Below are 27,909 nucleotides of genomic sequence, written 5' to 3' on the forward strand. Positions count from 1 at the left end.
CGCAGGCGCACACAGAGCCGCGGTGTCTGTCCGGTTTATTGGGGAGGGGGCAGGCGGGGGGCACCTACCGCAGAAGGCGACATGCAGGGCTGTGTGAAACGGCAGGTCGGGCACATGCGGTGCCCGGCTATGGGATGACGGCACGAACACGGCACACGCTACCAGGAACCGGCAGGCGAGCGGATGGGTGGGCAGGAGCCCCACAGCCCCCAGCCCTACCCGCGCTCCCTCCCCACCGGGGCATCCCCCTCCCTGTGCGTGGGGTGGCACCAGTGGCTGGGACGATGCTGGGGGGCTGTACCCCCCTGCCCCGTGCCACCAGCTATGTGGGGAGAGCGGCCGGGGGGCCCCCAGGCTGGGGGGGATCCGGGGGAACTGGGGGGCACCAGTGGCTGGCAAGGGGGGGCACGCGGCAGGCGTGGGGAGGGGGTCACCCCCCGGACACACAGTGCTGCCCCACGGGCACGCCGACATCGCCGCCGGCAGGGCCACCCACAACCAGGACAAGGACAGGGACACGGCTTGGGGGGGGGGGGGGTGCCACACACTCGCCACGCACTCCGCCCCGCGCTGCGGCTCAACGCACACGGGTGTGCACATGCACACACACGTGTGCCATGGCGGGCAGGAAGCATGGCTGGGGTGAACGGACATACACAGGCACACATGGGCATAGCCTGTCTGTCCCGAGAGAGCAGCCTGGGGGTCCTGGCTCAGCAGGAGCCCCCCCGAGACACACACGGCATCCCGGGGCGCCGGACACGAGTACACACACACGCGCACACACACACGCGGACAGGGCGAGTGCAGACAGGCAGACCCGCAGCACATGGAGACACGCGTGACACGCACACACATGCATGCACACCCCTGCGCAGCCCCCACCACGCTCCCCCCGCCACGCTGCCAGCCCCGGCGTCCCTGGAGAGGGGGGGCTCTGGCCGTGGGGCAGCATGGCCCCGGCCGGCCGGGGGTCTGGCTGGGGAAGGGGCTGCAGCACTACAAGGAGAAGAGGAGGAGGAGGAGGAAGGGGAGGCGAAGAGCAGCACACGTTTGACAGTCCTGCCAGCCGAGCCCTGGAAGCGCCAGCACGGCGGCAGGGCGGGGGGCCTGGCCCCCCGGGTTAGGCCAGCTAACGTGGGGGTGCCGAGGGGCTCCCGCCGCTCCCCCCCCGCAAGCTGCCGGCGGCGGGAGGGATTGTCCATGGGGGACGGCGGCCTGGAGCCCACCGGCCTGGCCAGCGTCCTGGGGACGGGAGTCCCGCGTCCCGTCACGCCGGGGGTCCCGGCCCCGTCCCTGCCCTGCCCATTAACTCCCGGGGTCGGAGCAGTGTCTATGGAGGGTCTGTGTGTCCGGCGCGCCGGCCAGCTGTCCGGGCAGGGAGAGGCGTCGCGGCGGGGCGGCCGCCGGCTCCACCAGCAGCACCACGTCTGGCGGCGGCGGCGGCTCATCGCGGGGGTCCGGGGCGTGTGGCAGCTCCAGCGGCACCGGATAGCTGGGAACCTGCGGGAAGAAGGGCAGCCAGCATCACTGCCACGCCAGGGGCAGCCGGGGATGGGACAAGGGGCTCGGTGTGCCACCCACCCAGCTCCAGGCTGCACTGGGTGGCACGGGAGGGGGGCTGCCCCAAGCTTGGGGGGCTCAGGACTGACCCCAACCCTCACTGGGGCTGGAGGATGGGGTGATGGGGCACAGGAGGGGTCTGCCCCAAGTCTGGAGGCTCAGGAGCGACCCCTGCCTGCAGTGGGGCTGGAGGATGGGGAGCTGGGCTACCCCAAACCTGGGGAGGCTCAGGAGTGCCCCCAACCCACAGTGGGGCTGGAAGACAGGGCAATGGGGCATGGGAGAGGGACTGCCCCAAACTTGGTGGTCTGGGGAGCGGGCTGGGCTCACCTGAGAGAGCGGCTGAATGGGGGTGATGGGGAGGACGGGCTGCAGGGGACATGGGGGGCCGGGGGGCTGGTGGGGGGACGAGACCGTGCTGTAGGCGGGCGGCACCAGCGCGGCCTGACGCTGCAGCAGCTGCATGATGGAGCTGATGTCCGCAGCCATGCGGGTCTCCAGCCTGCGGACAGATACGCGTTGGGGTGTGCGCAGGGCACTGCGTGCTGCAGGGCAGCACGACCCCATGGGAGCCCCCCAGTTGCCCGTTGGGGGCGACTGGGGGGCTCCCATGGGGTCGTGCTGCCCCTGCTAACCCCCCCCGCCCTCCCCAGGTACCTGTTAAGCTGCTTCTGGAGCAGGTCGAGGCGCGTCTCCACCTCGGAGCGCTGGCGGCGGCTCATGGACGGCAGTGGGATGCTGAGGGCGGCGTGAGCCGGGATGGTGCAGCGAGGCAGCTCCTGGTACTGCCGCCCCCGGCTCTCCCCCCAGAAACTGAAGATGTTGGAGACCCCCGAGAAGGCTCCTGTAAAGGCAAGGAGGGAAAACATCAGTGTCCTGAGGGTGTCCCAGCAGGCATGGAGCAGGGATGTAAAGGGAATGCACCCCAGCAAGCACGGAGCAGAGATGCATCCCAGCAGGCATGGAACAGGGATGCAAAGGGAATGCACCCCAGCAGGCACCGAGCAGGGATGCACCCAGCAGGCATGGAGGCTCCCCCCAAACGGCATGGGCATGCAAAAGCAGGGCTGAGGTGCAGAGGCAGAGGCTGCAGGGGATGGTGCAGAACACGGGATAGGGATCTGGGGGGCAGGTGGAGCAGCGGGGATGGGGGTTCAGGAGCTGCTGGGGGGTTCTGCAGAACCCTGAGCAGGGAGGAGAGGAATGGGGGACCCCGCCACCCCATCCCGAGCCCCTTCATCCCCATCCTCACCTGAGAGGGGGTTGCACATGTCGCCACCCTTGCGCTCCTCGGCCTCGGCAGGCGCGGGCGCCTCGCTGCCTGGGCGGGCGCTGCGGAAGGGGGAGAGCGCGGTGGCCCCCGGTCCAGGCGCGGGGGGCTCATCCTCATCGCTGGAGGGGGAGCTGGAGGGGGAGCTGGAATGGCAGGGCTCCCACTCGGCCGGCCCGCGCGGTGCCCCGGGCGCCTGGCAGCTCCTGCCCGGCCGCAGCGCCTTCTGCCCGCTCCGCAGCTCCCCGGCGTTGGCGGCATCTGCGGATGGACAGGTCCTGGGTCACCACGGCCCCTTGGGGCCTGGACCCCCCCACCCCCGGACCCCCGACCTCACCTTTCTCTGTGCGCCGGCGGAAGGAGAGCTTGCGCTTGCGCAGGCGGTTGAAGCCACCGTCCAGTTCGTCGCTGCCCGGGGAGCCGGGGATCATGTTGGTCTGCGGGAAGAGGGGGGATGAGACTGGGGGGGCTGCCAGATCCCGCACTCCAAGCTGGCAGGGACTGGGGGCGGCAGGGAGCTGCACGGGCAGCACGTCGCGCCAGCGTCAGGGCGATGCTGGGGGGCTTTTGGTGCAGTGCCCTCCCACCCAGCCAGACGATGTTGGGGGGCATCCCGTGGTGACTGTCCCTCGTCCCTGAGTATCCCCTGTGGCCAGCCCCCCCTAGCTTGCTCAGGACCCTCCCCAGGCTCAGCAGAACAGGTGTTTCCCCCGCAGTCCACGCTCCCCCCGCACCAGCCCACTCCCCCCACCGCAGCCCCTCACATCGCGCAGGTTGAAGGTGATCTCCAGGCTGGACCAGAAGTGGTCGGAGAACTCGGGGTACATGTCCAGCACCTCCAGCAGGTCTTCACGGTGGATCTTGTGCAAGTCGCAGTAGGTCAGCGCCCGCACGTCCGCGTTGGACTTCCCCGGCCGCGCGTACAAGTTCAGCGGCTCCCCGAAGATGTCGTTCTTCCCTGGTGGGGGGGGGCGGCAGCGTGAGAAGGAGGTGTCAGCCCATGGGGCACGGCGGCAGGGCCCCCCCGGCTGCCCGCTGCGCCCAGGGCTGGAGGGGTCCCGTCCCCCCCCAGCCCCGGCGCCGGGTCCCCGGGGAGCTCACCCAGGATGGCCACCACCACGTCCCCGCGCAGGATCTCGATGGAGCCGCGGGAGATGAAGTAGAGGGCGGTGAGGACGTCCCCAGCGTGCACCAGCGTGTCCCCGGGGGGAGCGTGCGTGGTCTTGAACTTCATGGCCAGGGCGCGCAGGCAGCCCTTGGTGGCCCCCTTGAAGGGCTTGCAGTTCTGCAGCAGGCTGCGGTTGAGGTGCAGGCAGATGTCTGCCTGCAGGCACTCGGGGAAGCCCTTCAGCACCTGCGGGACACGGCGGGGGGGGGGTTGTCACGGCACTGGGGGAACTGGGGGGACCGCGGAGGGGGCCGTGCTGCCGGCCGGCTGCTCACCGCATTCATGTCGATGCCGTTGGTGTAGGACCAGGCGTGCTGGAAGTATTCCTCCAGGCGCTGGCGCAGCGGGTTGGGGATCTGGTGGAAGCGGATGAACTCGCGGACACGCAGCATCTGGGTGTGGTAGCGCGCGGTGCCCGAGTACAGGCGCTGGATGATGGCCGACACGTTCCCGAAGATGCTGGCGTACATCAGGGCTGCGGCGGGGTGAGCGGGGTGAGGGGTGGCCCCTGGCACCGCTCCCCCCGGACCCCCTCCACCATGGGGGCTGAGGGTGCGGGGCACCAACCTCCGCTGGCACAACCCCCCCCCGCCATGGGGAGCCCTGCACGCGTGTGCGAGCACACCCCCAGCCCCGCCGTGCATTCGTCATACCCCCTCCTCCAGCCTGGCAGGCACGGAGGGGTCCTGCTGGGCTTCCCCCAGAAATGGGGCTTCTGCACCCGCACTCACTGTCGCGCGCACCCATGCACCCGCAAACGCGCCCGCGCACCCACACGGGCCTGCGGGAGCACAGCGAGCTCGCGGAGCCGTGCACGACTGGCCCACGCGCATCCAGAGCTGCCTCACGGGCGTGCTGTGGCTCGTCGCACGCTCACACGCGCACAGGCACAGCGGTGTGTGCTCACGCACATGCATGCTTACACCCATGCATGCTCACACCCACGTGCATGTGCATGTTCTATCACACGCATACAAGCCCCCACACACGTGCATGCTCACACGTGCTCACAGGCACACAAGCTCACTCATGCATGCTCTCGCACACACACACACACATTCTCACACACATACTCCTCCACACACATGCACGCTCACACACACACACATGCTCACACATGCACTTACACACGGTTGCTCACACATGTATGCTCAGACAGATGCATGCCCACACACACATGCATGCCCACACACACATGCACGCTCACACACACATGTACGCTCACACACATGCACACCTGTCCATACATGCACATGCATGTTCACACACACACCTACACATATGCACACTTGCACACACGCATGCTCCGGCACACTTGCACACACGCATGCTCCCACACACATGCACACTCCCACGGTCGTTCACACATACACGTATGCTCACACAGACACACGCATGCTCACACACATATGTACACCCCCACACATGCACACATGCCCACACGTACACATGCATGCTCACGTGCATGTGCACACACACACACGTATGCTCACAGACACACGCACGCCCACACATGCATGCTCACACACGTGTGCACACTCGTACACACATGCTCACATGCAGACCTGTGCAAGCACACACCCACGCACACTCACACCCACGCCCAGGCTCGCACGCAGACCCCTGCGGGCGCCCTCCACACCGGCGGGGGCCGAGCAGGACCCCCCCCACGCCCCCCGGCGAGCCCCCGCGTCGGGCGCACGCCGGGGGCACTCACAGCCGATGAGCATGACGCAGATGGAGAAGATCTTCTCGGAGTTGGTGTTGGGGGAGACGTTGCCGAAGCCGACGCTGGTCAGGCTGCTGAAGGTGAAGTAGAGCGCGGTGACGTACTTGTCCTTGATGGTGGGGCCGTAGAGGGGGTTGCTGGCGTTGAGGGGCTTGCCGATCTGGTCGCCCAGGGAGTGGAGCCAGCCGATGCGCTGCCCCTCCACGTTGCCGATGGCGTACCAGATGCAGGCCAGCCAGTGGGCGATGAGGGCGAAGGTGCACATCAGGAGGAAGAGCACGGCCGCCCCGTACTCCGAGTAGCGGTCCAGCTTGCGGGCCACCCGCACGAGGCGCAGCAGCCGCGCCGTCTTCAGCAGCCCGATCAGGGTGGTGGTCTGCAGGGGAGGGGGCCGGGCGGGGGTCACCGAGGGCTGGGGAACCCCGGTCTCCCCGTGGGCAAGGGCGGCCCTGCTCCCCGCCCCGGCAGAGACCCCCCCCAAAAGCGCAGGACCAGGCAGAGCGGGCGGCAGCCAAGCCCAGCCCTCGCAGTGCTCCCCTCCCCCGCCGCACTGGCCCCTGGTTTGGGCACCCCCAGCCCCACCGGCGCAGGGTACCGGGGCCCGTCCTGCCCCAGGACCCTGTGCACGCCCCAGCCCCTCGCCCCGCTTCAGGCTCAGGTGCCCCCAGCGCTGCCCCTGGGGTGAAGACCCACCACTGCACGGTGGGCACTCAGCCCTGGGGCAGGTGTGGGACCCCTGGGCATCACCCTGCGGGAGGACCCGGCACTGAAATATCACCCAGCACGGCACCGCGGCACCCCAGCGGGGCGGCAGGTACCTCCTCAGAGCCGGAGCCGAAGATGAGCAGGTCAAAGGGGATGGCAGCGACCATGTCGATGAGGAACCAGCCCTTGAAGTAGTGGATGGCGATCTTGGCGGGGTGGCTGACCACCTCCTCGTTGGAGTTGACGTAGGTGGTGCGGAAGTTGATGAGGATGTCGATGATGAACATGATGTCCACGATGAGGTCGACGACGTTGAGGGGGCTGCAGGAGTAGCCGCAGTTGCTGCGCTGGGCCTCCTCTTGGTCATTGAGCAGGAAGGCGGCCGAGTAAGGGGTGAAAATGGCCGTGTAGATGACCAGCAGCAGGATGAGCCAGTCCCACACCGCCTTGAAGGGGCTGTAGTGCAGGATGGTCCATTTGTGGATGCGCGGCGCCTGCAGCTTGTACTCTGGGAGGACGTCGGCGCCCAGCGACAGCACCTGGGCGGGCGGGCGGGGGGTCAGCTCCTGCAGCCCCCCCGCCGCACTGTGGGGCTGAGCCCCCCAGCCCCCCGTCCCAAAGCAGGGGCTGTCCCCGCCAGCCGCAGGCAGGGCATCCCCGGGCTGGGGGCTGCTCTGGCAGGTCTCGTCTGCCCGAGGATGCTCTGGGGCACGGTGGGACCCCGGAGCCGGCGATGAGGGGTGTGGGGGGGACGGCTGGTGGGCACGGCTGGGAAAAAGGCACCCCACACGGCAGAGCTGCCCCACGAGCCCCCTCCTGCCCCACAGACGCCACCGGGGTGCAGTTCCCACTGCGAACACTCGCACCCCCCCAGCACAGACACGCCGCTGCCCTCGGCCGAGGTGCTTCCCCACGTCCCCCCCTGCCCGTGCCAGCCCCAAAGCGGCAGCAGCCACCCCGGAGCTCTGCCCTGGCTCCCCGGCAGCGCTGAGCTCTGCTCCAGCGGGACCCCGGCGCAGCTGCTGCCAAACCAGGGCCGGCAGCCCCGGAGGCACACGGTGACGCAGCTGGGGGCTGGCACGGGCCCCCCGGCCTGTCCTTGTGCCAGGCCAGCCGGGCACAAGTGCCACGGAGCCCCCGCCGTGGGGCTAGGTTTGTGGGGCCGGCGGCTGCTCCCAGCCGGGTCCCTGCCCTGCTCACAGAGTGGGACCCCAGCAGCGGGCGCAGTGGGGCGCAGTGGGGTGCAGCGAGCTCCTGCCTGCTGAAAGTGACACCCCCCCCCGCCCCCATCCTTCCCCAGGCAGGGCTGGGCAGGCAGCACCCATGGAAATGAGGGCTGGCATGCAAACGCAGCTGCAGGATATTTACATATGGGGGGCTCAGCCCCTCCAGGTGCTGCCTTGGCTGCCCCTGGGCAGCTCCTAGCCCCCAGCACTGACCCCCCCCTGCATCCCACAGGGCTGCTGCTCACCCCCGCCCTGTCACGCACACGTGTGTGCACCCACACGTGTGCAGACACACACACACATGTGCCCGCACACACACACACACAGCCTGAGCGTGAGAGTCCAGGGGGCACAGCCGTGCCCCGGCAGCTGCGCCCGTCCGTCCCAGCCGCCTGGCACAGGGATTAGATGTACTGGCCGCGGGATGGGGGGCACCGGCTATAAATAGGGACCGGGTGAGCGGGTGCCGTGGGGCAGAGGGGCCCTGTGGTGGGGAGAAGGTGCCAAGGCCGGGCAGCCCCACAGCGCAGAGCCAGGCTGGGCACGGCACCGGCCCCACGGCACCCACTCAGAGCAGCTGCGGGGCTCGGTCAGCCCTGGGGCTGGTGGCCACCGGCCACCTCCGGCAGCTCCGCACCGAGCCCCAGCTACCAGAGGGCAGGGACGGGAGCCGGGGCGATGCCAACCGCAGAGCACCGCGCAGCAGACACCCGGCACAGCCCCGCCCGGCCAAGGGGGCACAGCCTGGGAGCACGACCCTGGAGGTCCCGGCGGGGGTCCCTCCCCACGCTGCCCCCGCACCGCCACGGAGGGGGCCGTCACCCCGCGCAGCCTCAAGGCACGCGCGAGATGCTCCAGGACTGACCCGCAGCCCTTGCCCGCTGCCCCACCACGGCCAGGGCCCGCGGCCCCCGCGCCCACGCGGGACGTGCCGAGCCACCCGTGCCTGGCGGCGGCAGAGCTCTTACCCGCCGGCCACACCACGGCAGCTGCGCCACGAGAGCAAGAGAGCGCGACGGGGGCACAGCCACCCCTGGGCCCCATCCGGCCCCCCAGCACCACGGGGTGCACGGCTGCCGGGGGGGGCTGGGAAGGGCTCCCCAGGCCGTGCCACCCGTGGGGGCTGTGGGCGCGTGCCGAGCCGGGGGCAGAGCGAGAGGCAGCTTTACGTAACCACCCCAAACCCGGAGCCGGTGGCAACCGGGGGGGACGGAGCCCGAAACCAGCTGCGGCCACCGCCAGGACACGGGACCCCCGGGGTGGGTACGGCATCTGGACCCTCCTGCCACCCGCGTGGCAGCACCCACCACCCCTCCCGGCACAGCCCCGCGGGCACGGCCGTGCTGGACCCCACACCCCGGGGGGCTGCCCGGCCGCGGCACCGGCTGCCAGCAGGTGCTGGGGCCAGGCAGGGCGGGAGAGCGGCGGTACCGGTACCTTCTCCTCCTGGCTCTGCCCCGCGGCGCGGGCGGTGTCGCTGTCAAGGCACAGGCAGGTGCCGCAGAGGGAGATGCCGGGCATGGGTCCTGCTCCGGCCTGGGGAGGGGCGGCGGGGGGGCCCGGCAACTCCTGGAGCAGCTGCAGGAGCGACGCCAGCATCCTCACAGCCGCCCGCGGGGCCAGGCCAAGCCCATGGTGTGCCGGCGGCACTCACCCCCCGCCGCCTGCCCACCGGTGGCACCGGGGACACGGCCCCCCACCGACAGACCCCCCACCCATCCCGCCGCTCCCACCGGTACCCGCCACCCCTCCGTCCCGGCCGAGCGCGGCAGCCGGGCACTCCTCGGCGGGACGGCGTCGGCGAGAGCGGCGGCGCGGCGGGAGGCAGCGGGCGGGAGCCACGCACCACCGGCAGCCGAGAGAAAAATTATTGGGGCGGAAATTTTTCCCAGCCTGCTCCGCTCCCGCCGCCACAGCCAGGGCTGTGCCCCCCCCGCCAGGCCCCCGCCCGCCCCTTAACCCCTCCGACACTCGGGGCGCCCGGCGGCCTGGCGTGGCGCGGCGCAGCACGTGGCAGCACGCCGAAGGGCTTGGCGTGGCTCGGTGCCACGGCACAGCCTGGGGCCTCCGCAGCGGGGAGCCTGGTGCAGCCGCAGGTGGCCACGGGCAGCAGGGCGGGCAGCAGCTGCCCCGGAGCGGCACAAGGTGGGACGCATCCCGACCCCATCGGCACCCTTTTGGCCATCCGGGCACTGTGCTGGCACTGGCACCTCCGCTTGCGGGGACACACACGCAGCCCAGCCCCACCGCGGTGAGCAGGACGTCACAGTGTGCGTGCACGCCACGAGCACACCATGAGCACACCGCGAGCACGCCACAAACACACCGCAAACACTCGTACACCTGCGTGGTCCTCACAGGCTGGGGAACACTGCTCCCATCCTGCTGGCTCAGCCAAAATGTCCCTCCCCGCTGCCACCACTCCTGCCTTGGGACATGGGGCAGCAGGGGACGTCCCCGGGGGGGACACGTAGCACCCGTCACCCCCGTCACCAAGTGCCACCGGCCTCAGTGGCCTTACGGGGTGCGTGCCGTGCCCAGGGCAGAGCCTGGGGAAGCGGCACGGCGGTGTGAGAACAGCCGTGCTGACACCGCGGCAGAGCCAGGGATGCACGGTGACAGCGCCGGAGATGCGCCGCGGTTCCCGTCAGCCCTGACTCACCCGCTGCCACCCACGCGCAGGGGTTTCCCGCTGGCACCCGTGTCCCCACACGCCGCGTGACGGGGAGGGAGGAGGCCACACGCGTGGCACACGCGGTGGGTGGTCTCGGCAGTGCCAGCATGGGGGGCTACCTGCCGAAACAGCACAGGGGCTGTTGGTACACACCTTCCCGGGGGGGGCTGCGCCCCGAGCATCCCCTGCATGTCCCAAACGTGCCACCCCCAGGCAGGGGGTGACAGGTGCCGGAGGGGCACACATGCTGCTGCGGGGTCATACGGGGTCACGGGTACCCCGGGGACACACAGTGTCGGGGTACTGGGGGGGCACAGGTGGCGAGGATGCTGCAGACACACAAGGCCAGGGATACGGCGGGGACACAGGCACCGTGGGACAGAGCCCCCACTGCGAGCTCCAGCACCCCACAGGGCAGGCGGAGGCCCCATGGGCGTCCCGGCCATGCACCCCAGCCCCGAGACCCCACGGTGGCCCCGTCCCAGCTGCCCCTTTAAGCGGCAGCTCTGCCAGCCTGGCTCCATTTTTAGCCGGGACAGGGGGGGCAGTGGAGGGGGGGGGCCATGGGGGGTGGAACAGCGCAGGGGGGGGCGGCTCCAGCAACCAGCCGGCTTCTGCCTCTAAAATTAACGCAGCTGCTGCGCCAAATTGGGACAAATCCCTGCCTGCAGCGCGGGCAGCGTGGGCAGGTGCCCCGGGCCCCAGCAGGGCTGCACGCTGCCCCCCCCAAGGGCCCCGGACCCCCCAGCTCTGCGCCCACCCTCAGTCTGGGGCGACCCCCCCCTGTCCGGGACACCCGGTGCGTCCCCCGGCCCCTCACCCACCCATAGTCCCTGCGTGGGGCTGGGGGCAGGCCGCCCCCCCCCCCGGGGGGGCCGAATGGTGGCAGAGGGTCCCAGGGCCTGCGGAAGCCCCTGAGCGCGGGATGCAGGCTGGGGGGCTGGAGGCAGGAGGGTCCGGCCCCGCATGGGGGGAGACCCCGGACCCCCAGGGGTCCCCTGCCACCGGGGCACCACGAACCCCAGCGTGCACCGACCACCCAGACCCCACGGGCACGGGGCGGGGGCAGGCTGGACCCCAGGGGGCTGCACAGACCCTGCACCCGCATCCCACCCGGACCACCCCCCCGCCATGACCCCCAGTTTGGGGAAGCCTCAGCCCTGCGGGCAGCTGAGAACACACAGCTGGAGGGCGAGGGGGAAGAGGCCCTGTCAACCCCATGGATACAGCCCATCAGTCCCCCCAAATATACATCCCCCCACCATGTGGCCCTGTCCCGGCCCCGAGGCCCCGCAGACCCCTGGGGCAGCCCCCAGAGCCCCCAATCCCTGGGGCTGCACAGCCGGGGGGGACAGCCCCAGCACCCCCACATCCTGGGGACAGCCCCCACCACCCCTCACAGCCCTGGGCACAGCCGGGGACCCCCAGCATCGCAGGGGGACAGCGGCACCCCGTAGGGCTCCAACAGCCTGCCCTGGCCCCACATGTCACCCAGCTGCGTCAGCCTGGGGACACCCCCCGTGCTGTATCTGGGGGGGCAGCACCCGGCACACCCCCCACTACTGCACCACTGCAGAGGACGGCCCCCCCGCCCCGTGCCACCCAGCCACGGGGACAGCCCCCCGTGCCACACAGCGCTTAGGGGTGGCGTGGCAAGGGGCTGGGGACTCCCCACACATGTGCCCGGCGCAAGCGACACAGCTCTGGCAAGCACAGCCACACAACCCGGTGCCCGGCACCATCGCAGACCCGCACCCGTCACAGGAGCACCCGACCCCCCGGCTGGCGCAGACCCTCAGCCCAGACCTCGCGCCTGTGCCAGGGCTGACATGTGGTGACATCCCGGCCCCCCCAGCCACGGGCAGCCGCGCCGGCCCGGCAGGGCATGATGCCACGCCAGTGATGCCGGCAGGCAGCGGGACCGCTCGCGGCGACACAACACCTATCAGTCACGGTGACACAGATAGCGGCGGTGCCGACACTTGGTGACACATACACCGCCCCGGCGCAGGCACGCGGCACCTCGCGCTCACGGTGACACGTACGCCGACACCTGCTGTGACACTGGCACCCGACACCCAGCCCGCACACCCGGAGACACCCGGCGCGGCACCTGCCGTGACCCAGACACCCGCGCCCACGGGGCACAGCCCCCTCGCTGCCGCAAATACCCCGACCCGCGGCCAGGGGCCACCCCCACCCACCCCCCAGCTGCCCCAGCCACTGCCATCCGGCACCATGGGTGCACCGGCACCCTGCCGTGACCCACCACGCCGGTACCCTGACACCCCCTGCCCCAGCAGCCTGCTGCCCACAGCGCTGCCAGGCCTGCACTAACACCAGCGCTTGCCGTGACGCCGCGCGCCTGTGGTGAAACCGCCTGGCACCGAGACCAGGTGGGTGCCGACACACCAGCAGCCCCGGCCTTGAGCGCAGACCCTACCCCACACAGGAACCCACAGACCCCCAACACACACACTGACGGACACCCCGAACCAGACACCCAGCACCCACACACCAGCAAGAACACCGGCACCCAGCACCTTGCAGGTACCCAACAGCCACAGCCACCCAACGCCGGCACTGGCATGTACCCAACATCTGCTCAGGCACGGCACACCAGCGCCGACACAGACACACAACACCAGCACCGGCAGACACCCAACACCCGCCCAGGCACCCCCCACCAGCAGGTTTCCAGCAGCCTCCAGGACACCCAACACCAGAACACCAACATCCACTGTGCACTGACCCCAGCATCCGCGGTACCAAACACAGCAGCACTGCCCAGCGCCGGCAGCACCCGCGCCAGCGCTGACGGGGGACTCAGCACCCTCGGGGACACCCAAAGCAGGACAGCCACCAACAGCCACGGCCCGGCGGTGCCAAGGGTGCCCCACAGCCGCAGCAGCCACCACAAGCGCAGGCGCCCAACACCAGCCATGACAGCCCTGTCACCCTCGCAGGTGCTGGTGTCGGTGTCACCCAACACGCTCTCCGCTGTGGCAGGCACTGACCATCAGTGAGGCACCAGCACAGCCAGTCGCAGAGGGGCCCGGCCACCCCAGCAGCGTGCATGGCAGGCGCTGCAGCAGTGGGGACACCCCGACACCCAACTGTCCCCACTTTGGCGGCGGTGGCCGGTACTCACAGCATTGAGCTGCGGCAGCGGTGCGGCTCCCTCGGCACCCCCCGACATGGACGCCGGGGACGGGCGGCCACCCCGGGCCGGGAGGCGATGCAGGCACCCACTGCCGACAGCACGGCGGCAGCACCAACACCCTGTGGTGCCGGTGGCAGGGTGGGGTGACGAGTCCCGTGACGGGGTGACGTCCCCATGGGCGGCGCGCCCGCCCCAACACCCGACCCCCACCCGCTGACGCAGACACCGAGATGCCCCGGTGCTGACCCACACCACCCCACGCCCCGGCCGCCGCAGCCCCACCGCTGTGCCGCACCGTCGTGCCGCAAGCCACCGTTGAAGGGACAGCCATGGGGACCACCTGGGGACACGGCACCCGTCGCAACCTCCTGATGCCGCCCCGGCCGGCAGCACCTCGCCCAACAGCCGTGCGTCCGCTCCCCTCGCCATGGCCATGGTCACGGCCACGAGCCCGGCCGTGGCAGTGGGCAGGCGGCAGGGTGCCCGTGGGTGGCCGATGCCCCACGCCGCCCCGGCTCACGGCACCCACGGCGCTCGGCCGGAGCCCAGTCGACGTGGCGGCTCCCGGCTCTCCAGCCCCACCGGCCGCGGCCGCGGGGGGATGCTCAGCCCCCCGCAGCGGTGCCCCCCCCGCCTCCCCACCCCCCCGTCCGTGCCGCCCTGGGGGGCTCCAGCCCGGCGTGGGAGCGGCCCGGGGACCCCACGTCCACTCGCGGCGGGACCGGCCGCGGGCGCCCGTTCCCTCCGCGGGGGGGGCACGGCCCCCCCGCCCCCCCCGCGACCCTCCGCTAAGCCGGGGCCGGGGGCGGGGGAGCTCCGGGGCTGCCGGCGCCGTCGGGGCGGGGGGCTGCCCGGGGCGGGCGGGCACGGCGGGAGGACCCCCCCCCCCCCCGCCCAGGGACCCCCCGGCCCCCCCTCCCGCCCCCGTACCTCCTGGGCCACCAGGCTGGAGATGCGGACGGCGCGGCGGACGCGGCCGCTCTTGCGGTCCCCGTCGGGGCGGTCGCCGCTGTCGCGCCGCGCCGGGGCCATGGTCGCGCTCAGCGGGGGGAGCCCCGCGCCGCCCCCCCGCCGCCCCCCATCCCGGCACGGCCGAGCCCAGCCCGGCACTGACCCGAGCTGGCGGCAGATGGAGCGGGGCGGCCGCCCCCCCCCCCCCCCGAACCCCCCGCCCCCCCCCGCCGCCGCCCGCCTCCGCCGGTCCCGCTCCCCGCCCGGCAGCCGCCCGCCCCCACCCCGGCCCCGGCTCCAGCCTCCGCCACTCCCCGCGGGCCCGTCACGCCGCGGGGAGGGACCGGGAACACCCCCCGGGGGAAACTGAGGCACGGCGGGGGTGGGGGGTGGGGGGGAGCGGGGGCTGCCGCCAATCCCGGGGGCCCGGCTGCCGGCCCCCCGCCCGACCCTGGCAGCTGCTGCCTGCAGACCCCCGTCCCCCGAGGGACCCCCCGAGCCCCCCGCGGGCCGGGGATGGGGCCGAGGGGGCTCCTCGGACGCCAGCGGCAGCCCCGGGCTGATTCACGGCACCGCCGGTTCCCGGTGTCCCTGGCTGCCGCCCAGCCCTGGCAGGGAGACCCCGCTGCGCCTGCCCGGCGCCTCTGCCCGCGTCCCCGCCGAGGGGTGACCCTGGGGTGCAGCGTCCTCGCCCAACGGGCACCAGCGGGGCCGGGGCTCAGTGGGGCCTGCTTCGTCAAGTGGGGCCTTCCCCACACCCCCCGCCCTTACGCCCACCCACCATCGAGAGCCTGCGAGCCCCCCGGCACGCAGCAGCTCCCGGTGACACCCCCTCCCAGCCAGCCGCACCGCGGGGCACCCGCCAGCCCGGAGCGGGGCTGGGGCTCCCCACAGACGTGCCCAGCTCAGCCCCCCCCCCAGCCCCCACTGCACCACGGCGGGCAGCGGCAACCTGCTCCACCACCACACCACGCTGGAGACCAGCTCCCGGCGGGTCAGTCACAGCCGGCGTGGTGCCGGCAGTGCCCAGCCCCAGCTCCACCCTGCCCTGCCGTGGGCAGGGGTCCCTGCCAGAGCAGGCCGGGGGTCCCCGGGGCTGCCACGAGCCACCGGGATGCCGCAGCACCCATCCCTGCACGGCAGCGGGGCCTAGTGCCTCCCCAGCCACATTGCCCGGCGCCAGCCACCGGCCCTGGGCACGCCAGGCCTCGTCCCCATCCCGGCCCTGGCTAACCACACTGCGCCAGCCTGGCGGGCCGGCAGGCCCGAGAGCGCGGTGACCTTGACGGGAGCTGCGGGAGCGGGCGGCACGCGGGCTCCTTTGGCTGCCGTCACTGCGGATGATTCATGGTGCCGCTGCCTGGAAGCCCTGGCCCCCCCGGCACCACCGGCCTGGTGGCTCACCGCACCTGGCTGGGGCTGCCCCACAACCCGCTCGCGGCGTCCTGAGCTCAGCAGCCATCCCCACGCCGCCCGACGGCTGCTCACGCCCACGCGCGCCCCGTGCCACGCCGGCACATGGTCCACCACACCGGTACACAGCGTACCCTGGCTCTGCCCCGGTCCAGCCACGGCAGGCGCGCACCGGGCGGCGGGTGCCTCAGCGGGGACCCCCATCCCGTCACAGCGAGGCAACGGGTCCTCCCGCGCCCAGTAACCTGGCACGGCCGGGGCACGGCTGAGCCCCCTGCCCCGGCACCATGGGGCAGGGCCAGCCCTGGCGAGGGCAGCCGCGTCCCCCCCGTCCACCGGGCACCGCGTGGCGATGGCAGCTGTGGGCAGGAGGGAATGACCGAGGCGCCGTGCAGGCAGCTGCCTGCCCGCACAGCAGCAGCCGCCACAGCATTGGAATTAATTACACAGCAAAGGCAATCAGGACGCTTGGCTCGTTAGCGTGCTGGAGAGGAACAGGGAAGGCCAGCCAGCGCATTGCAAGGGGTGGGGAGAGAGGTTTTGGAGGGGGGCCAGCCCTGCGGGGCCGGTGCCCCCCACCCCACAGAGGGGTCCCCAGCCCCACAGAGGGTCCCACGGCTTCTCTGGCACCTGGCAAAGGGAGCGGGGCTGGCTGCCCACCCCAGTGCTCCCGGGAGAGGAGCCCCAGGAGCAGGGCACGGAGCTGCCTGTGGGAGCAGGGGGGGGGTCCCACATGGGGCCCCCCTCACGTGTGCGAGCAGACGCGTGGCAGGGGTGGGGGGGCTGGGGCTGCTCAGGGACTGGGAGCACAGGCAGATGCACCCGGGCAGCTCCATCCCGTGCCAGCTGCCGGGCTCCCCGGGGAGAAGTGATGGCGCGGGGCTGCACCGGGGGGGCTTGGGGACAAGGCAGAGGGGACGGGGAGAGGCTTCTCTCCCCGTCCCCTCTGCCTTGTCCCCAACCCCCCCGCGGCAGCCCTCCTGGCAGGGACGGATGGGGGTCTTGGGAGCCCACCGGCCCCTGGCAGCCTTCAGTTCATTAGCAGGAGTCAGAATCAGGGTGTAATTAAGCAGCAGACGCCGCCTGCTCCCTGCAGCCAGATGGCAGTTACACAACGTGCCAAGGATTAGCCGCTACCGCCAGCCCCCCGGCACCCCGGGCACAGCAAGCCGGCGGCCCGGGGCAGCCTACCGAAACACGGGGGCTTGTGCCTGCGCTGGGACGGAGCCGGGGCAGAGGGTCACCACAGTCTGGGGGGGGTCCCTGCCCTGCGCTCCCCACCGGGAATCCCCCGGGGACCCTACGGGGTCCGTCCCAGCTGCGTGCCACCCAGCCATTGGCACCCATCCCCATGCCCCGGCACAGGGAGTGCCGCAGCCAGGACCACCCCGGCCAATCTCCCCGAGGAAAGTGACAGGGACCCTCCTGATCCCACGGGGTGGGGGACAACGGCCACACCGCACAGCCAGCGACAACCCGCGCCTCACCTGCCCTGGCGTGCCCTGCTCGAGCCGGTCCCTCCGGCACCCTGCCGGGCAGGGGCACCCCAGGCCCCCAGCCATGCCCTCAGCCCCCTCCTGCAGCCCCCAGCCCCCACGGCATCTCCCTGCGAGCCCCGGCACTGTCCTGCACACTCCGGCATCACCCTGTGAGCTCCAAGCATCGTCCTGTGAGCTCCAGTACCTCCCAGTGAGCTCTGGCATCATCCCGCAAGCTCCAACATCCTGCACGCTCCAGCATTGCCCTGCAAGCTCCAGCATCACCCGGCAAGCTCAGCACCTCCCTGCGGGCTCCAGCACCTCCATGTGAGCTCCAGCATCATCATCCCATGAGCTCCAGCATCGCCCTGCGAGCTCCAGCATCATCCCACGAGCTCCAGCATCATCCCGCGAGCTCCAGCACCTCCCTGTGAGCTCCAGCACCTCCCTGTGAGCTCCAGCATCGCCCTGCAAGCCCCAGCATCATCCCGCAAGCTCCAGCATCATCACATGAGCTCCAACGCTTCCTTGCAAGCTCTGGCAGCCAGCTGCCATGCAGAGCATCCTCCAGGCTCTGGCCATGCCCTGAGCACTGCTCGGCCATCTCCGGCACCACCCGGCCACCTCCGTCGGCCGGCGGCACGGTGGGCGCCCGTGGGCTCACCTGGGTGACCTTCTCGGTGACGTTGTGGGTGCGGTCCTTCAGCTTGGTGGGGGCGATGATCTCCTTCTCGCCAGGCGGTGCGGCCAGGAAGGCGTCCGCCTTGAAGTCCACGAAGTTGAGGGTGATCTGGGGGATCTTGCTGATGGCCCGGTAGCGCATCAGGTCCGAGTCGGAGGTGGAGTTCAGCAGGGCGCTCCGGACGTTGTTCATGGCCCCTGGGCAGGGGGACCGTCACCACGGGGGGCCCACGGCCCTGCTGTCCCCCGGGGTGGGGGTCCCACGGCAGCCAAGAAGAGCCCTGGGGGGGGCGGGGGGGGCCCACAGCAGGCAAGGGTTGCGGGCAGCCCTGGGGCAGGGAGCACCCCTAGCCAGGCGCTGCAGGACCGCAGCCCGCCAGCTTGCTATCGTTTACCGTTAATGTAATTATTTTCCCCTTCCCTAATGTGCTTAGCCGGATTGGGGGTTAACGAGGCAATTGCTGCCGCTCAGGCGCTGAGAGGGGATCAGGGGCTGCGGCAGGTGGGGCTGGGCGCTGCCGGGGGGGCAAGGGGCTGCAGGACGGGCTGGGGGTGTAAGGCCCCCGCCTGAGGTGGGCTGGGGGAGGAGTTGAGCCCCCCAGCCCTGTGTGGTGGAGCTGGGCAGGGGGTGCGTACCAGGCAGCCGGGCAGAGCAGCCGCACCAGGGTGGCCGCGGGCTCCCTGTCAGGCGGGGGGGGCTTGGCGCCGTGTGGGGGGCTCCGTGCCATGTGGGGGGCTCAGGGCTGCCCTGGCCCACCCCGCGCCGGGTGACGGGGGGAGGCCCACCAGGTGCCGGAGCCGCCGGCAGCGTGGAACATTACAGCGATGAGGAGCCTGACAGTGACGAGTGCTGCGGTGGCCCTGTGCCGGCACTGCTGCCGAACTGCCGGCGGCTCCCTCCGGCTGCGGCTGACAGCTGCCCCGGCGACCTGCGTGCCAGGAGACGGCCCTGGCCCTAACGAGCTGCCAGCCCCAATGACTTCACCCCACGGCCGCACACCGCGCCGGGGCGAGAAGCTGCGGGTGCCGGCACTGGTGCGTGCAACGCTCGCGGTGGGCCGGTGGCGCCGTACCGGTGCTGGAGCCGCGGTGCATGCTGGCGCCGGTGCTGGCGTGGCGGTTGTGGCAGCGCTTCTCGCCCTCGCCCTTCATGGTCTCGATGTCGTCGACGGAGGAGGCGCGGCGCACGCTGTGGACGCTCTCGCGGGAGCGGCTGCGCGCCAGGCTGCAGTTGGAGAAGGCGGCGTGCAGGGCCAGGCGCTCGGCCCGCGGCGAGGAGTGGGTGATGGGCGGCTCGGGGGGGCCGTCCCCCATCAGCGCCGCCTGGTCCTCGGGCTGGGCCCCCCCCGGGCAGCTGGGGTCCAGCGAGGAGGTGGCCTCCTCGGGGCCAGACTCGCTGCTCTGCTTGGAGAAGTCGACGACGACGGCGTCGGGCGGCTCCTGCGGCAGCGACTGCTTGCTGCCCGCCAGCGCCAGCAGCGCCGGCAGCTTCAGCCTGAAGGACTTGCTGCGCCCTGGAGAGAGGAAGGGGCAGGACCGGGGTCGGGCGCTGCCCGCCGGCAGCCGGGGCACCCGCCGCCCTCGCCACGTGCCATGCGGCACGGCTCTTTCGGCAGGGCCCGGCACCTGGGACACGGGGTCTCCAGGAGCAGGGTCAGCGTGGCCCCGGTGGGACCCGGTGGCCACACCTGGCACGGCGGTGCCAGCACAAGTCCCCCCCCCCCCCCCCGGCCATGCCCTGTGCGCCGTGCCCCGGCACCAGCCCTACCTGCGGGGAACCAGTTGGCAGGGGTGACCCAGTGGTTGGTGTCCTTGTCGGGCGAGCCCGGGCGCTCCTTTTCCATCACCACCTCGAAGTTCAGGATGAACATGATGACGGCCCCATCCTCGTTCTTCACCGGCACCACGTCCACCAGGCACAGGAAGCAGCTGCCTGCGGAAGGGGGCTCAGCACCGCGGCGGCACGGGCCCCCCATCCCTGCTGGGCACCCCCCTCCTGCCCCCCCACCCTGTGGGGCAAGAACTTGCTGACTCAGCAGGGTGCCAGCCCTGCTGCAGCTGCATCATGGGGGGGAAACTGAGGCACGAGAGGGTGGGAGCGGCCCAATTTCCCCAACACCCCCCAAAATGCCCCAGGGACCACGCGGGGTAACAGGCAGAAGCCATGGGGGGGGGGGGGGGGCAGCACTGGGGGCAGTCAGGGTGCCGGGCCAGGCTTAAGCCGCTCAGAACTTGTTAACAGCTGCAGCGTTAATCCCGCTGTTGCAGCTGGGAGCTCAGGCGGGCTGGGGGGGGCCGGGGGCAGCCCGGGGTAACCTCTCCTGCGTAGGGATGGGGCAGCATCCTGCACCCCCAGCACCCTGCCACGGGGCCAGCCGCAGCCGGCGCTCCTCGCCCTGCGGGGGTCCCCATCCACCCCGGGGGCCGATGGGGGGGTGTCTCCGCAGCCCCCCCACCGCACAGCAACCCCAGCCCCTGCCCGGCACCTGCAACGGCTGCAGCAGGACACGGGACGGGGGACAAGTGTGTGACACCAGGGCGCCGCATCATCCCCACGCCGCTCCCCTGAGCCGCAGCCCCTGCTGCGTCCCCCCCCAGCAGCGGGCCCGGCAGCTTGTGCCCGGGAGCCCGGCGGGGCGGCCGCCAGCTGGCCCCGGCCCCGGCCCCGGTCCCGGCCCCAACCGGGCATGGGGAATCCCTGCCCGCACGCGGGGCTGTGGGCAGGGGGCCAGCGCAGCAGGAGGCGTGCGGCGCGGCGCGGCGTGGCACGGCGCGGCACGGCGCGGTATGGCACGGCGCGGCGTGGCACGGCACGGCACGGCGCGGCACGGCACGGGCCGCAGCGGGGTCCCCGGCCGGGCCGCCCGCTGCGGGGGGATTAGCAGCACCGACACATGGCCGCCCCGCGCCGCCGGCAGCTTTGCTTCATCCTCGCCCCCCCCCCGGTGCCCGGCTCCCGCGGGAAATCCTAATCGCCCTGATCCCCTCGGGCCGCCGGGACACGCGCCAGCACCGGCACCGGGTGCCCCCGGTCCTCCCGCCCGCGGCTGCCCCATCGCGCTGCGCACCGGGGTCAGCCCCCCGGGCAGGGACGGCGGCGGGGCCCCCGCCGGCCGCACGCACCTCACCTTGCTGCTGGCGGGGCCTCCGGGCGGGGGGGGGGGGGGGGGGGGGGGGCGGGATCCCCCGGCACCTGCCCCACGCGCCCCCGGGGCCGCAGGCACGCGGACCCCCCCCCGCGTGGGCCAGGAAAGCGCGGGGGGGGGCCCGAGCCCGGCCGTGGTCTCGGCCACCCCAGGTCACAGAGGGGACCCCCCCGATGTGCGGCCCCCCCCCCCCGCCCCGGCCCCGCCGCAGAGCTCGGGGGCTGCGGCCCTTGGCACCGCTGCAGCCGCCGCGCCGGCTTTATGCCTAAATATGGCTGCGGGCAGCAGCCGCCGGCGCCGCGGGACGGCCACGCCACGCCACGCCACGCCACGCGCTCCAGGGGCCCGGTCCGGCCTCTGCGGCCGCCAGCCAGCCCCGGCCCCGGCCAGCCCCTGCCACCGGGCTGCCCGTGGGGAAACGGGGTGCGGGGCTTCGGGGACGGGACCGTTTCGGGGCGCAGGGGGGATGGGGGATGCCCTGGTGGGGTGCGGGGCTCAGGGCACCGAAACACCGCGCCCACCCGTGCCAGGTACCGGCCTGCGGGAGAGGTGGGGGCTGCGCTAAGTTCCCTGCCCTGCACAGCGCCCCCCGGCCCCCACAGCATCCCCCCGCATCACCCAGCCCCGCACACGTCCCCCCTCACCCTGTCCCCCCCTCACTGGCTGTGCCGCCCCCCCGGTTGTGCCTCCCCCCCCCCCCGCCAGCGCCCTGCTCAGCCCGGGACAGGCCCCGCACCAGGGGCTGCACCAACCGGCTGCCCCCCGCCCCAGCAGAACTAGGGGGCTCCCGCACACACCCCCCCCCCCCATCCCTCGGGGACCCCAGCTACGAGTGACAGGGACCGAATGTGCCCCACAGGGAAGGGAGGGGGGCAGCCCCCCTGCTCAGGGTGCGCCCTGCACCACAACCCCCCACCCCACGCACTCCATCCCCGCTCCCCCCCCTCACTGTCCACCCCCAGCACCCCCCGCACTCCCACTCCAAACTCCCACCCCCCCCCAGTCCCGCTCCGGCCGGGGCTGCGCCGCTCCCCGCGACCGCCGGGGGGCAGCACCGGGACCCCCGCACCGGCCCCCCCGCGCCGGGACCCCCGCACCACCCAGCCCACCCCATCCCCACACCCCACCCTGCACCCCACTGCCCCGGGCACCCCACGCACCGCACCCCCCCGCCGCCCGCCCCACCACCCTGCACCCCGCAGCGCGCCGTGCACCCCCACGTTGTGCAGCACACGCTCCGCACCCTGCACCCCCGCACCCCGCACCCCCGCACCCCCACGCTGCGCACCTCACCCTGCAGCCTGCATGGCACCCTGCAGCCCACCCTGCACCCCCCCCAACCCTGCACCCCACACCGCACACTCCGTACTGCACCAGGCACCCCACGGCACAGCTTAGCCTGCACTGAGCACCCTCAGCTGCACAGCACCCACTGTGCCGTGCCGCAGGACCCCCACCCCCGCTCTGCACCCCGGTGCTGCGACCAGAGGGCCAGCCAGTTACCCCAGACACGTCACCGCTCCCCCACGCTGCCCCACACAAACCCCCCTGGGATCCCCGTCCCACGCTGCCCCGGGCATGGGGTGCCCCCAGGACACCCCCACCCCCCTCTCTGAGACACCCCGTGCCAGCATTGGCACACTGTCTGCCACCCCTGCAGAGCCAAGACCACCGGCACCTGGCCTGGCTCCGGCACCGCAGCCAGGGCACGACCTTGCCCTGGCAGCCCTGGCAGTGCCGGCAGGAGCCGAGATGTCCCAATGCTCCTCACCAGTCCTCCCGGCCCGTGGACACCAACCTGCCAGCACGGTGCCCACAGTGGGACTCGGTCTGGCTGGGGAAGCCCTGCCGGCACGGTGGGAGCACTCACACCGAGATGTGCCAGCTCATGCTGGGCAGGCCGGGACTGGGGGCCTGATCTGGCTCCTTCGAGCCCTCGGCCTGGCTCCCAGCCCGTGCCGACGGCCAGGGACACACGCTGCCGCAGCCGTCCCCGGCCCCAGGTAACCCCAAGGCCATGGGCAGTGGGGCGTCTCTGCCCCCTCCCTGGCCCCCTCCTTGCCGCAGACGCGGTGTGGCACCGCGGTGGCCGCCCTGGTGAGCCCAAGGCTGTCCCTCCAGGGACACGGCTCCCCCACAGCTGCCGTGACCTTCCGGCGTCCCCAGCAGCGCCAAGGCTGTATAAACAACGTCGCTCAAAACTAATGGCTGCAGCAGCGGCTGGCGACGCGGCGGGGCCCAGCCGGCTCCCCACAGAACCACACAACCGCAGCCCAGGGCCGTGCCGCGACAGGCTGTACGGGTGCTGCCGGGGCAGAGGAGCAGGGTTCAGTGCCGCAGCACGACCGCGAGGGCACCCGATGGGGTGAGCGATGGCAGCTGCGCCAGGGAGGCGCTGGGGCTGCCGGGGCCCAGCCACGACGCCGGAGCCAGGGGCGGCGGGGTCCCTGCCCCGTGGTGTCGGGGGGTGTCCAGGTGCTCGGGGTCACCTGGCGCAGCGAGGGGCCGGGCACGGGGCAGCAGGTGGGTTCCCTCGGGACCCCTCCTCCAGAGCACCCCTCGCCTGCTCTCGCAGCGCAGCCGGCAGCCCCCCCCGTGCTAGCCCCGCGGTGGCAGGCGGCACCGGCACACTGCTGGCACAGAGCTGTGCCCGGCAGGGAGAGGGGACACCCGTGAGCAGCACTGCCACAGCCCTGGCAGCCAGGACCCACCGCAACAGCCCCCGGGCACGGGGCAGGTCTGTGGATACAGGAAAACCCCATATCCTGGGGTCGGACACCGCCGGGGGGTCCCGCTGCCTCCAACGCTGCTCCTCACTGCTCCCCTGCCCCACGGTGCTCTGCCCCATGGGCAGGGGCAGCCAGTTCCCTGCGGAGCCCCCCCTGCCCCGGGAGGTCCCGGCCACAGGGGGGAAGGTTAAGGAGCAGCTCCCGGGCCACCGCATGCAGCCGCTGCCGCCACCACCTATAAATATCCCATCGGAAACACCGCACTCCCCAGGGACGTGGCGCAGGCAGCGCTGCCGCAGCACCAGCCACCCCCGCCGGCACCCGCTGCCGCACACCCTGGGGTGCCCCCGCCAACCCATGGTCAGGGGAAGCCCCATCCCCAGGCCAGGGCCAGGGCAGCTGGAGAGAGCTGCCCCCCCCTCCCCGGGTCAGCCCTGCCATCTGGGACAGAGCCAGGCCCTAGGCTGGGCACCCCCCCTGCATGACCCCCAGGACCCCATACCCCTCCTCCCTATGGGTCCCACAGCAGCACCCAAGAGCCCAGGCTGGGGAGGGGGCTGGCAAGGTGCTGGGACCCCCTACGCTGCTCGGGGGGGGGGGGGGGGCAGCTGGGTCATCCTGCTGTAGCACTGCCTCGGGAGCCTGGCCCCCCCAGGCTTAGTGCTGGGGGGGGGGGGCCGTGGGAGCACGAGTCAGGGGAAGACCCCCCTGTTGGCCTGAGGGCAGCAGCCCCCTGCGCAGCCCAGGACAGGGCCCAGGACAGGGCCCAGGGCAGGGGGGCCCCGGGGACACAGACCCCATTCCCACCCTCTCCCCCCACAGAGGCTGGAGATGCAATGCCTCGTCCCACCTAGGCTGGGAGGGGGGAGTGGGGGGCAGAGCACCCCCGGGGTCAGAGGCACCCCTGGGTTCCCCCGGGGCACTCAGGGCTGCCGGCTCAGCCTGCCTGCGCCAATGCTGCCCAGAGCCAGCGCCAGAGGCACGAAGCACGGGCAGCCGGCAGGCAGGAGCCGGTCATGGACGCTGCGCAGCCAGGGGGATCCCAGCAAGGGCCTGGGCAGGAGCATGAGCCTCGTCCCCGTCTGCTGGCACACAGCAGCCAACGAGCGATGGGCAGGGTGATTAGCACAGCGTTAACGAGGACTCCTGCCTGAGCAGGGCTGCCTGCGCTGCTGGGAGGGAGCAGCCACGTGCTGCCTGCGCCCTGCCAGCCCGCAGAGCCACGCACGGGTCCAAAGGGCACCGGCACCAGATGCACCCGCCTTGCTGCCGTGGCCCCGGCTGCCAACCCTGGCTGTGCCAGGCACCGCGGCACACAGCTGCTCAGGCAGCACCGCAGAGCCGCAGCCGGCTGCAGCAGCACAGAGCCAGGGCGGGGACCGGGGTCTCCCCCCACGCTCCCCCCACCCCAGCTCAGTCCCTAGAGCCCCTGGCAGCTGCCCCAGCCCCAGTCGGACCCACCAGCGCTCCGTGCCCCAGAGGCCAGGCAGCACTGGGGAGCCGAAGCCGTCGTGGCTCCACGTGGCAGCTGCCGGCAGAGCCAGCGTGGGGCCGGCAGCTGGGAACCAGCTTTGTTTACTCTGCGCGCCGGAACTGGGGCCGGGTGCCGAGAGCTGGAGACAGCTGCCATGAGAGCCGGGACACCTGGTGCAGGCACCGGCAGAGCCGCAACATGGGACAGCCCCGGCACCGCCAACGCGGGGCTGCTGGTGCTGGCGCCAGCCCAGGCACCACGGGGCCCAGCACCCACCTGCCCGCACAGTCACCCGGAGCAGGGACCCCTGGGACCGGCAGCGCTGGAGCGAGGTGGGGGAGACAGCGCGGCCCTGGTGCCCAGCCTGGCCGATGACCCCCACGCATACCCCCACCACGACGGCAGCACCACGATGCCCAACGCAGGCTCGAGCCCCATGGCCCTGAAAGCTCACTCCGGCGCTAGTTACAGTGCAGCACCCGTGTCCGGCCCAGCCGTGGGGCAGCCATGGGGCAGCTGGACCCACAGGACAGGGCAGGCTAAGTGGCTGCCGGCAGGGCAGGAGCTGGCCTGGGCCAGCAAAGCCACGCAGCAGAGCAAAGTCAGGGCAGGATGGGGTCTGCCCCCGCCCCCCCTTTGCCTCCTTCCCAGCACTCAGACCACGCTGCCCCGAATCATGGCCCGCCCCTACCGCTCCCCATCTCTCTGGCCTTGGTCCCAGGCAACGCGGTGCCTCCGCACCCCAACGCACCCCCCCGCTACAGTGCCCTGCCACGGATCACAGCACACTGTTCCCACCCCACAGCCCCAGCCCCACGGCCCGTGGCTTCCTGGCACCCCGGCCGGCAGCCCCCAGCACCATCGCCCTGCTGGGAGCCATGGCAGCAGCCGGGGAGGGCTGTGGACCGCCAGCGGTGCCAGTGGGGCAGCACAAACCCCCACCCCTGGGGCCAGATGTGCTGCCCCGGCACTGCCCCTCAGCACGCCGGCAGCAGCCACGGGTGCCAGGCTCCCACCCACGCCGGCACCACGTGCCACCCACGACGCGGCGGGGCACGGCACGACTGATGGATGGGCACGGCGCAGCCGCCCGCCTCGGCGGGCCATTAACTCAAGGGTCTGTCTGCCCGTGATGGACGGCCGCCTTCGCCCCCGTGCAAATAACCGTCAATCTCCGCCGGCCACGGCGGCGCGGGTCCCTACCGTCCTTGCGGTAGAAGCAGATCTCCACCTTGCGCTCCTCGGCGCCCAGCAGCGCCTGGGCGATCTGGGCGGCGGCACCGCGCTGGGTGCGGGGCCCGTGGAGGAAGTCGCAGGTGCTGGGCTTCTGCATCACCTCCGCCCGCGAGTACCCGCACAGCTGGCAGAAGCCGTCGTTGCAGTAGATCACCGCGCAGTTCTCCACCCGGGCGTTGGCGATGATGAACTTGCGGCCTGGGGGAGAGGGGATGATCAGCCCCGCGCCTCCCCACCAGCCCGGTGCCCCACACGGAAGCTTCGCTCCACCCGCGCGTCCACCGGCCCGCGGCTCCGGGCTCCCGGTGACCAAACACCCCGCAAGCCACCCCGCTCGCTCCTCAGGGAACCCCCCCGAGCCACCGCCGGCACCGGCACCGCGGGGACCCCACCAACCACCGGCCCACCCGGGCCAGACCAGCCCTCCCCAAGGCACGACGCTGCCGCGGCACCCCCGGCACACAGCCCGTCCCCCGGTGTGGCGATGCCCTACAGCCCAGCCCCGTGGGGGGGGGGGGGGGGCATCACCCGCGTGCCGCTCCGCTGTCCCCACCGAGGACGCTCTGGGCCTGACCCCAGAAAGGCGCCGGGGCCCCCCGGCAGAGGGAAAACGGCGTCTCCCTGCCAAAACCCGCTGCCTGCACACCAGCTGCCGGCTGTCCGCCACTGCCCGGCGTGGCGGGTCGGGGAGGCCGCGGGCTGGCCGGGATCCCTGCCGGCTGAGCGACGGCCGCGGGCCCGAGCCGGCGGCCAAGGCCCCATCACGGCTGCCGCTCGACCCCCCGGGGGGACCGGGGGGACCCCGCGGCACCCCGACACGGCGGCCCTGGGGCCGGGGGGGGGGGGGGCGGCACCCCGACACGGCGGCCCTGGGGCCGGGGGGGGGGGGGGGGCAGGGGAGGCGGTGGCACCGCTCTGCTGCGCTCGTCACCTGCGCCCCAAACCCAGCCCGCAGCCACGGGCGCCCCCGCCGCCCCCAGCCCCGGCCCCCGGCGGCACCGGCCCCCCGCGCCACCCCCACGCCCGGTCCCCGTGCCTCCCCCCCTCGGTGCCCACTCACTCTGCCCCTCGAACTTGCGGATGATGGTGTCCAGGAAGGTGTTCTGGGGGGCGACGTGCCCCCGCCGCACCGGCATGCTGCCCGGCCCATGGGGCAGCGCCGCCGCCCGCTCCGCTCCGCCGGGCCCCGGGGAAGGCGGGGGGGGGGGGGGCGCGGGGGGGGGGGGGAAAGGCGGCCCCGCGCCGCGGGGGGTCCCGCTGCCCTTGAGCCAAGGACGGCGCCGGCGGGGCGGCTGCGGCGGGG

At 72.6% G+C, this 27,909-nt stretch overlaps 1 protein-coding gene across 1 annotated transcript; it reads right to left on the reverse strand.

The window, feature by feature from the left end:
* Window positions 1-18: 18 nt before the first annotated feature.
* Window positions 19-27,839, reverse strand: KCNH2 (potassium voltage-gated channel subfamily H member 2). The gene is made up of 15 exons (XM_049797998.1): window positions 27,667-27,839; window positions 26,574-26,804; window positions 19,790-19,954; window positions 19,095-19,535; window positions 18,005-18,219; window positions 6,549-6,974; window positions 5,719-6,106; window positions 4,277-4,476; window positions 3,935-4,187; window positions 3,598-3,791; window positions 3,171-3,270; window positions 2,816-3,094; window positions 2,221-2,407; window positions 1,894-2,065; window positions 19-1,503 (listed from the first exon to the last, which is right to left on the reverse strand). The coding sequence occupies exons 1-15, from the start codon at window positions 27,740-27,742 to the stop codon at window positions 1,309-1,311; spliced, it is 3,522 nt and encodes a 1,173-aa protein (XP_049653955.1). The 5' UTR covers window positions 27,743-27,839; the 3' UTR covers window positions 19-1,308.
* Window positions 27,840-27,909: the final 70 nt, after the last annotated feature.

This window comes from Accipiter gentilis, chromosome 4, assembly GCF_929443795.1.
Source record: "Accipiter gentilis chromosome 4, bAccGen1.1, whole genome shotgun sequence".
Lineage (NCBI taxonomy): Eukaryota > Metazoa > Chordata > Aves > Accipitriformes > Accipitridae > Astur > Astur gentilis.